This window comes from Saccostrea echinata, unplaced genomic scaffold (assembly GCF_033153115.1).
Source record: "Saccostrea echinata isolate AGI-Se365-2 ecotype Australia unplaced genomic scaffold, CSIRO_AGI_Sech_v1 ptg000006l, whole genome shotgun sequence".
In the NCBI taxonomy this organism is placed as follows: domain Eukaryota; kingdom Metazoa; phylum Mollusca; class Bivalvia; order Ostreida; family Ostreidae; genus Saccostrea; species Saccostrea echinata.
In genome coordinates, this window is record NW_026889755.1 from 15373322 (window position 1) to 15381812 (window position 8491).

The 8491-nt window shown below is 35.1% G+C and overlaps 1 protein-coding gene across 1 annotated transcript; it reads right to left on the minus strand.

Moving 5' to 3' along the window:
- Positions 1 to 4056: 4056 nt before the first annotated feature.
- On the minus strand, positions 4057 to 8087 carry LOC133180287 (large ribosomal subunit protein uL2-like). The gene is made up of 6 exons (XM_061314825.1): positions 7917 to 8087; positions 7424 to 7565; positions 5737 to 5955; positions 5011 to 5126; positions 4418 to 4504; positions 4057 to 4181 (listed from the first exon to the last, which is right to left on the minus strand). The coding sequence occupies exons 1-6, from the start codon at positions 8052 to 8054 to the stop codon at positions 4107 to 4109; spliced, it is 777 nt and encodes a 258-aa protein (XP_061170809.1). The 5' UTR covers positions 8055 to 8087; the 3' UTR covers positions 4057 to 4106.
- Between the last annotated feature and the right edge of the window lie 404 nt (positions 8088 to 8491).

An 8491-nucleotide genomic window follows, 5' to 3' on the forward strand; every position in this document is an offset into this window, starting at 1 on the left:
GCGTTTTTAATACACTTGTTAATGCACTCCTATCCTCGATTGAGATCTTTTCAAGAATTTTTTGATAGAAATATGAAATGATGACTGTTTTGATTTTATCTTGTTCTTGGTGTCGTGTGCGCCAGCTGACAACTCGCTCGAGATTCACTTTTTGATGCATGAGATAAAAAAAGGTTATTATAAGACCAGGTTTTCAAATTTTATCATTAAATGTCAAATAAAATTTAAAGATAAAATATTTCAAAAGTTTGTTACTCATTCGAAAAATTATTTTACATTACAGCTGTTGATTAGTCCATGCATGACGATCAGTTGTGCCTCAAGGATAAGACAACGAAAGATAACTCCCTTTCCGATATTAAAAGGGAGTTATCCAATCTTCTAACCCGCCAGTCTAATGAACTTGTACGTACATTTAGCAGTGTAGTCTTTACAGTCGCACCAGTCAGAAATGAAGGCATGTGTGTTGAATTTTGATTGGCCAATGCATGTACTTTGTAGGCCTATAGCTCTCTTACTTTTCAATGAAATACGTTGAAATTTAAGACAAAGGACAGTATGTACTAGTATATAAAGTACGGTACTATTAGAAAGTACGCGCAAAGCACGTATGCTGAAATCTGTTTGGGCAAAAATTGAAAATAGTTAATATATATTTCTTGGTTTTAAGGAAACAAGACAAAATATGAGAATTATGTAAATAAATCAAGTCCCTAGGCTAAGTTATGAAATCTTCAGAAATGAATATATACAAAGAGACGCATGCACGTGTGCTAAATTCTGATTGATTGATACTCAAATTGCTGAAACTTTCTACGTTTACAGTGATATTTTTTTTAATCTAAAATGCAGCTCTTTATCATGGCATACTATGAGATGAGGTATAAAATTTTCGAAATCACGTGCGTGTCTTATGCTCGTTTTGATATATGTGTGTTGTTATTTCCCAAAATATTCTGGAAAATAAGTTATAAAAGTGTATTTTTCCTATAATATAATGAGGCTTATAGGGAACGGTCACAAAAAAGGAAAAGGGGAGTGTTTGGGGAAATTCTGTAACGGCCTCCATTACAAGTAGATTTATAGTTAGAAAGAACGAGGGCGCATTTGATTGGCATCAGAAAACTTGAAAAGTGAAAATTTCATCAACCTTCACGTGAAATTTTAACATTATTTTGATGTATCGGGCTCCTGTGAAATAGGAAACGGAAATTTTTCCCCGATATTTTTTTTCGATTTGCTAAAACATATCTTAAAATATGGCTAGATGAGTCATTTGGTACAAAATGTTACATTTTTAAACACGTTTTTCTAAAAATTTGCATCCTCTAGATCATCTCTCTGATCTTAAAACGTTATTTGTATGCAATAATCAAAAAAACTTTGCAAAAGCAATTAGTAGAATGATCCATGATTTACTCTCTTTTTATTGCAATCAGACTAGAACTGTAAGAGGAGTAGCCTTTTGAAAAAAGAAGTTCAGAAAATTCTATTTTTAGTAACCATGGCAACGTCATTCATAAAAAAAAATGATTAAGACAATTATGTTTCTTAGTGAAGTCTATTGCCTGTCAAGTTATATCAAAATCAGACCAAAACTCGGGGGGGGGGGTTAAAAGTATTTCACAGAAATTTCAATTTTAGTACATGTCACCATGGCATCACTTCACTAATATCAAAAAACGATATACAGAATTATATATCTCATTGTAATCTAGTTGTGTGTCGTTATATTGAAATCATTTAGTATCTTAGTGTATTCTACTTGCGTGCCAAGTTATATTGAAATCAGACAAAAACTTTAGGAGAAGTAGCATCTTGAAAAATTGACAGACGGACGGACGACGGACACCTTACTATCGCATAAGCTCTTCTGGTCTCTGACCAGTACAGCTAAAAATGGAGAAACAAGAGGCCATGGGTCACACCGCTCACCTGAGTCACTTTGGTCCTGTTGTTCTGCAACAGATTTTTTTCCCCAAAATACATGTATTCCTTTGTAAAATTTTGATCGTCTTTTGTGGCCCCACCCTATATACAGGGGCCGTAGAATGAACAAACATGAATCTACAGAGTGAGAGGATGCTTCCACATTAATATGATTCATCATAGCTTTGCTGTTTTGAGTAGAGGAGTTTAAAAGATTTTTACCTATGTAATCCCTCTTGTGGCCCTACCCTAACCCCTGGGACCGTGATCTAAACAATTAACATTCTACACATCTCAAGAAGCTTCCACATAATTTTCAGCTTTTCTGGTCTAGCAGTTCTGGAGATGATTTTTTTATATGTAAAAATTTTAATTCCCGATTGAGGCCCCATCCTACCCCTGGGACCATGATCTGAACAATTTACAATCTGCACCGCCTCAGGAAGCTTTCACTTAAATTTCACCTTTTCTGGTCCAGTGGTTCTTGTGAAGACTGTCCCTATATATATATCAATGTTACACTTTGATACCCTATTGCGGGATCACCCTACCCCAGGGGATATGATTTGAACAAGTTACAGCCTACACTACCTCATGAAGCTTCCACATAACTTTCAGCTTTTCTGGTCCAGTGGTTCTTGAGAAGATTTTTAAAGATTTTACCTATCTGTTTCAATGTAATACATTGATTCCCTATTGTGGCCCCATCGTATCCCCAGTGGCCATCATCCTCACAACGTCAGAGGTCCATAGTCAACACGTTGCCGTTGGACCCCTGACAAACTTCATTCGAAATCTCTCATTGAAAAGCACCAATCAAATTAAAGAAGACGGATAATATAAAAGGCTTAATGTGATTGGTTGAGAGATATTCCCTATCCATACCCCCTAAACCCAGGGGTTGTGATACGAACAATTTACAATCTATACTATCTAAGGAAGCTTCCACATAAGTTTCAGCTTTTCTGGTCCAGTGGCTCTCGAGAGGAAAATTTTTCCAATATATATCAATATAAAACTTTGATTTCCTATTGTGGCCCCTCTACCTCCCCCCCCCCCCCCCCCAAGGACACTACTTGAACAATTTACAACACCTCAGAAGCTTCAACATAAGTTTCAGCTTTTCTGGCCCAGTGGATCTTGACAAGATTTTTTAATGACCCCACCCTATTTTTGTCTTTTTTTGATTATCTCCTCTTGGAAGGAAGCTTGCCCTTCATTTCATTAATTTAGAATCCCCTTTACCTTGGGATGCTTTGTACTAACTTCAATTAACATTGGCCCAGTGGTTCTTGAGAAGTAGCTGAAAAATGTAAAAAGTTTAAAGACAGACAACAGGTGATCAGGAAAGCAGGTAAGTTGAATTTTTTTCTCTGGTTGCCCCCCCCCCCTTTCAAAAACGATGCTATGTCCCTGCTTTGTACTCTGAATATCGGTCAAAACTCTTTGAAAACACTGCTCATTTGAGCATTCAGCTCAAGTGAGCTAAAAACCGAAGAGACCATTAAAAATGACACCCCCAGCAAATACCATTGTGTAAATGCATTGCTTCATTATCATTTTAAAATCCATCGTTTAAGTAGCTATGATAGCTCAGTAGTAGGATTTACCAGTCTAGAGCATTCAGGAATCCCAGTTTTGGTTCGATCCTCGCAAGGAGCGTTTATTTAGTTTTAAAGTCGTATGTCAGTTTAATTTTTACCAATTTAATTGAATTTTAAAACAGATAAATTTTGGTTCAATTGCAAAATGGAAAGCAATTCTTCCCACTGAAACCTCAATATAATTGCATTTTACAATACCCTATCATCTTATTTATGTGAAGTGTTACTATGTTATCCTAACTATTAACATATGCGGACTTAAATATTTTACAATTCGAAAAGGTATTTCAAAGTAAATTAACATTTTCTGTGCATCAAGTCTGTCCAGCTGTGGTCCATCGACCAAATCGTGGACATTTATAAATGTTTCGTACACAATTCCTGCAGATGCCCATGTTCTTTGTTTTGAGATTTGATTAAATTATCTCAACTTCGCAAAATTCTGCTATAAAAGTCCAGGACACCATATATCAGATATTAGGAAAGGGTGATATTATATAGCACCTATGCAACACACAAGAGGACAGTTGCATCTTTTTTTTTTTAATATCTTTATACAACAACAACAGTCTATCACTCTTTCTCTGCGGGCTTCTGTTGTTTTGTACCACGTAGTCGACCAGTACGTCTGGCAGCAATAAGACCAACCTGTAAAGCAAAGCACCTCCATAGTAATTCACATCTTGCGTTCCAAACTATTAATTAAATTATAATTTTATAATCGTTTTCCTTAGATCGTTGTTCCAGATTCTGTGAATATACTGACAATATAAAGTAGCAAGTAAATATTTTACCATTGCTTCATTACAAAAAAATACATTCTTTTGTTTAGAGCAAATAGCTAAGACTAAAACAGTGAGGTGGACTTGATGACATTGACCTACCTTTCTACCAGCAGGTGTGTCTCTTCTGACTGTGGATGCCTTACCAATATGTTGGTGGTTACCTCCTCCGTGGGGATGCTCAACAGGCTGGAATCACACATAAACAGAGAGATCAAATTCAATATGATCAGATTAAAATCAGCTATTCCTATCCTAAATAAGACTGAGAGTGATTGACTGAAATAATGCGACCAAAATATTTATTGCTAAGACCACTGTCCATAAACTTGCTTATCCTCAAAAAATGTGGATTAAAGCAACTTGAAAAGGCAGGGGGTGGGGATTTAAGAGGGATATTAATACAGACAGGATCAACATGATTTCAATTTTGTGGTAAATTCTTGCTGGAAAATTAACAATTTGCAGAAAATTTGAAAAATTCAATTTGGCTAAACCAACAGAACAAAAATAATTATTCCTGAAATACAGCAGATATTCCACATTTACTGGCCCAATTGGAAAGTTAACTGACAGTTTAACTTGCCAAAATCGAGATTTTACTCCATCCTGGTTATCTGACAACTGATAATGTCTATCCCTGCACAGGAGGAAAAATGGCCATTTCATGTCAAGAATTTAGAATGATTACTTACGTTCATGGCCACTCCTCTGACTTTAGGCCAGCAGTTCCTCTTGGCCTTGTATTTAAAGTAAGCTCTACCAGCCTTGAGCATAGGCTTGTCAATACGTCCACCTCCAGCTACAATACCTATACACCAAACAAAGTAGCAAATTTTATTATACTGTATATATATAAAGCATATGGGACCTCAGTTGTTTTAACTGATTAATAAAGGTCAGGCGAAAGCTAAATGGTTACATGGAAGTTTTATATTTATAGGATTAAAGTCAGCTTATAGGACACAAATAAAAGAAATTATGATGCATCCCTGTGATCACACAAGAATGTTAATTTTTAAATTCACTTTAAAAGGGTCTCCAGTAAGCATTTCTTTAACCTGTTATTCATACCTAGAGATCAGATATAAATAACACTAATCAATGCAGACTCTACAACACTAAGAAATGACTGAGACAGGTACCCAAGAAAATTTCTCTCACCTATATTTTTTAAAAGAGAATATAAGGGGGAAAATCTTAATAAAATTATTCTATTGTCTGAAGGAGGGACTTGGGTCTCATCTCTAGAAGTTACTGTTTAAACTACAATATTCATGTACACTGTATTGGTTCTATCAGTTAATACATTAAGATATATTTTATTAATTTCAAATGTGGATGTTTTACACCAAAAAATACAAGAAAGTTTCATTTGATGAATTGATAAATAACACTGGTCCATTTTGGTAAATACTAACCAACCATAGCTCTGTTTGCAGAGGGGATAAGCTTCTTGGAGCCAGATGGCAACTTGACTCTCGATTTTTTGGTTTCAGGATTGTGGGCGATAATTGTCGCGTAGTCCCCTGAAGCCCTGGCAATCTTGCCTCGGTCACCCATCTTCTCCTCCAAGCAGCACACAATGGTACCCTCAGGCATTGATCCGACTGGCAAAATGTTTCCAATCTGAAGATTGGCTGTAAAAAATTCAGAAAATATTAATATTTAAAATATTGTACCTTGTCACTCAGATATCAAAAAAAAAAAAAAATTCTTTGAAAGAAAAGTGTGAAATGATTTTTGATTTCAGTGACATCTAAAATTCATAAGGTTTTATAAAAACCATCAAAGGTCAGACAATTTTACTTCACATCAATGATCATCAGTTCAAAGTGAAGAAAATTTTAAATCATCATTCCATTTCACCCACTAATGAAGCCAAAACCATAGCTTTCTCCACATTCATGGAAGTTACTCGTATTAACTTATAAGTTTTACTCTACAGTGAAACCTGATCGAACTATGTCTACGTTTTCTAAAAACTAAAATAAGAATGAAACCTGACTTAACATGTCTATGTTTTTTTGTTTCTAAATTTCAGTTATGGCTCTAATTTATCAATGTATTAGGATAAAATATACATGATTCAACAAAAAAATTGAATCTCTTGTCTTCTGTAAATCCTATCTGACACTTGCTATCTGAAACATCCATACACAGAAAAAGAGATGAGCATAATTTGAAGATGGATTCCTCTGAATTGTCTAAAATTCACAATGAGTTACCAATGATAACTGCCCCAACTATCCAAAGATTACCAAACCAGGAAATTATCTAAGATATAGGGCTGAAACTATACGCCCCCTCCAAGATACGGTACGTATTGCGATATTTGTGTCACAATTCAATTTTTCCAATACGATACATTTTAAAAAAGAAAAAAATCATAAAGTTAAAGAAAACATGTATTCAGATTTCAAAAGGCAAGTAAAAGGTGGTGAAACAATAAAGAGCACTACTTGTGCTTCTGTAGATTAAAAGAGCACTTTGTTCGTGTCAATACTAGCAGTGGCAGCCTGCTCTAACATGTCTATGTTTTTTTGTTTCTAAATTTCAGTTATGGCTCTAATTTATCAATGTATTAGGATAAATTTTCTCCCACGTGTGTGTCAAACTATTAAAATGAGGTCGAATCCGATCTATTTCAAGGAGTAACCAAACCCGATTATAAAAAAATGTACCGAACCGAAAATCAAGATTGTGAATAGAACACTGAACCAAGCAGTAATATTGAACAATATGGATATTTCGGTGAATCGTTTCAGCCCTACTAAGATATTATATTTGACTACCTTTTTCATGTGAAAAGGGGGGTTGGGGGGGGGGGGGGGAGGAGAAAGATTGCTCGACATAAACAAGTGTCTGACATTACTGATGTCTTTAATTAAATACAAAAGAACAAGAGATATAATTTTATGGAGCAATGAATTATTGTTTTATTTTCTTCAAAACATGCATAAATAGTTGTTACTTTAAGAACAGAGGACATATGACTGAAAATTCCAAATAAGTTCTTTTCTCAACTGAAAGGGTACCAGTACTATTCCCCACTGGTGGAGGGAAAAATGCCTTCTTCAAATGACTATTATAATTGTAATTACTAACCTTTCTTTCCACAGTAAAGAAACTGTCCAGTGTACATTCCTTCAGAGGCAATGAAGGTTTCTGTGCGGAGACGGTACTTGTATGGGTCACGGAACACCACCTTGGCTAAAGGTGCACCACGTCCTGGGTCATGAACGATGTCCTATACATGCAGGAAAAAACAATACAAATTGCAAAATGAAATTTGATTTTCTCATCAGTTCATTTCTCCAAAATTATATAAAATAGTGAATGTACATTTTTACAAATTAGTACTCTCAATTTCATATTTTCTTTCTATTACTATGAAGTGAAACTGCATTTTTACATTGTGTTAAACAGTAAGAAAATTGTATTTACCCCTCAAGCTCATTTTTAAATTAACATTCCATAATTCTGCCATTTTACAGTGTCTTAAAAGTGCTTTTAAACATGAAACAACACACAAATGATACACATTAACAACACAGATTGATTCACAGAGTCCAGATCACATTGGTTCACAGAACATTACCTTCACCACTCCTTTAATGTATCCGTGTCTTTCAGCATAGTCGACAGCTCTCAGGGCTGCTTTACCCTTTCTACATCTTGTGCGGGCCTTGAAAACGCTTCCAGGACCCTTTCTTTGAGACCTGATCACTCGGCCCATTTTTCTGCAAATAATGACATGAAACTAATAACTTGGAACGTGTGGCATTCAAAAATAAGCCCCTCAAAAAAATAGAGTGTCGAGATGTAGTCCTTTAATGACTCAATGAAGTGTGTCAGTTACAAAATTATGAGAGTTAATTGAGCTAATGTTGGAAGAACTTGGAAATTCCTAAATGAAACACCCTATCGACGCATCTCACTAAACAATTCTTGCAGATCAATTGACATTTTCCTCCAATGTTGACTAAACTTTTACCTATAGTTTCATGTATATGGCGTCATATACCTATGCCATTACTTATTAAAATGTTGGTACAATGAGTATTTAATGTCATAAAATGAATAAACACCAGAGATGACAAATATTTATTGAGATAAGTGTGGATTTATTTCCATATACAACGTGAAACTCACTATTAATGGCTACCGATAGGA

Coding starts and splice junctions, on each gene's coding strand:
- LOC133180287 (XM_061314825.1), bottom strand. CDS start 8,054: ATGGGCCGAGTGATCAGGTCTCAAAGAAAGGGTCCTGGAAGCGTTTTC. Junction 5,956..7,423: donor TCTTTACTGTGGAAAGAAAG/GTTAGTAATTAC, acceptor AATTTTTTACAG/CCAATCTTCAGATTGGAAAC. Junction 4,505..5,010: donor TCAGAGGAGTGGCCATGAAC/GTAAGTAATCAT, acceptor GTGTGATTCCAG/CCTGTTGAGCATCCCCACGG.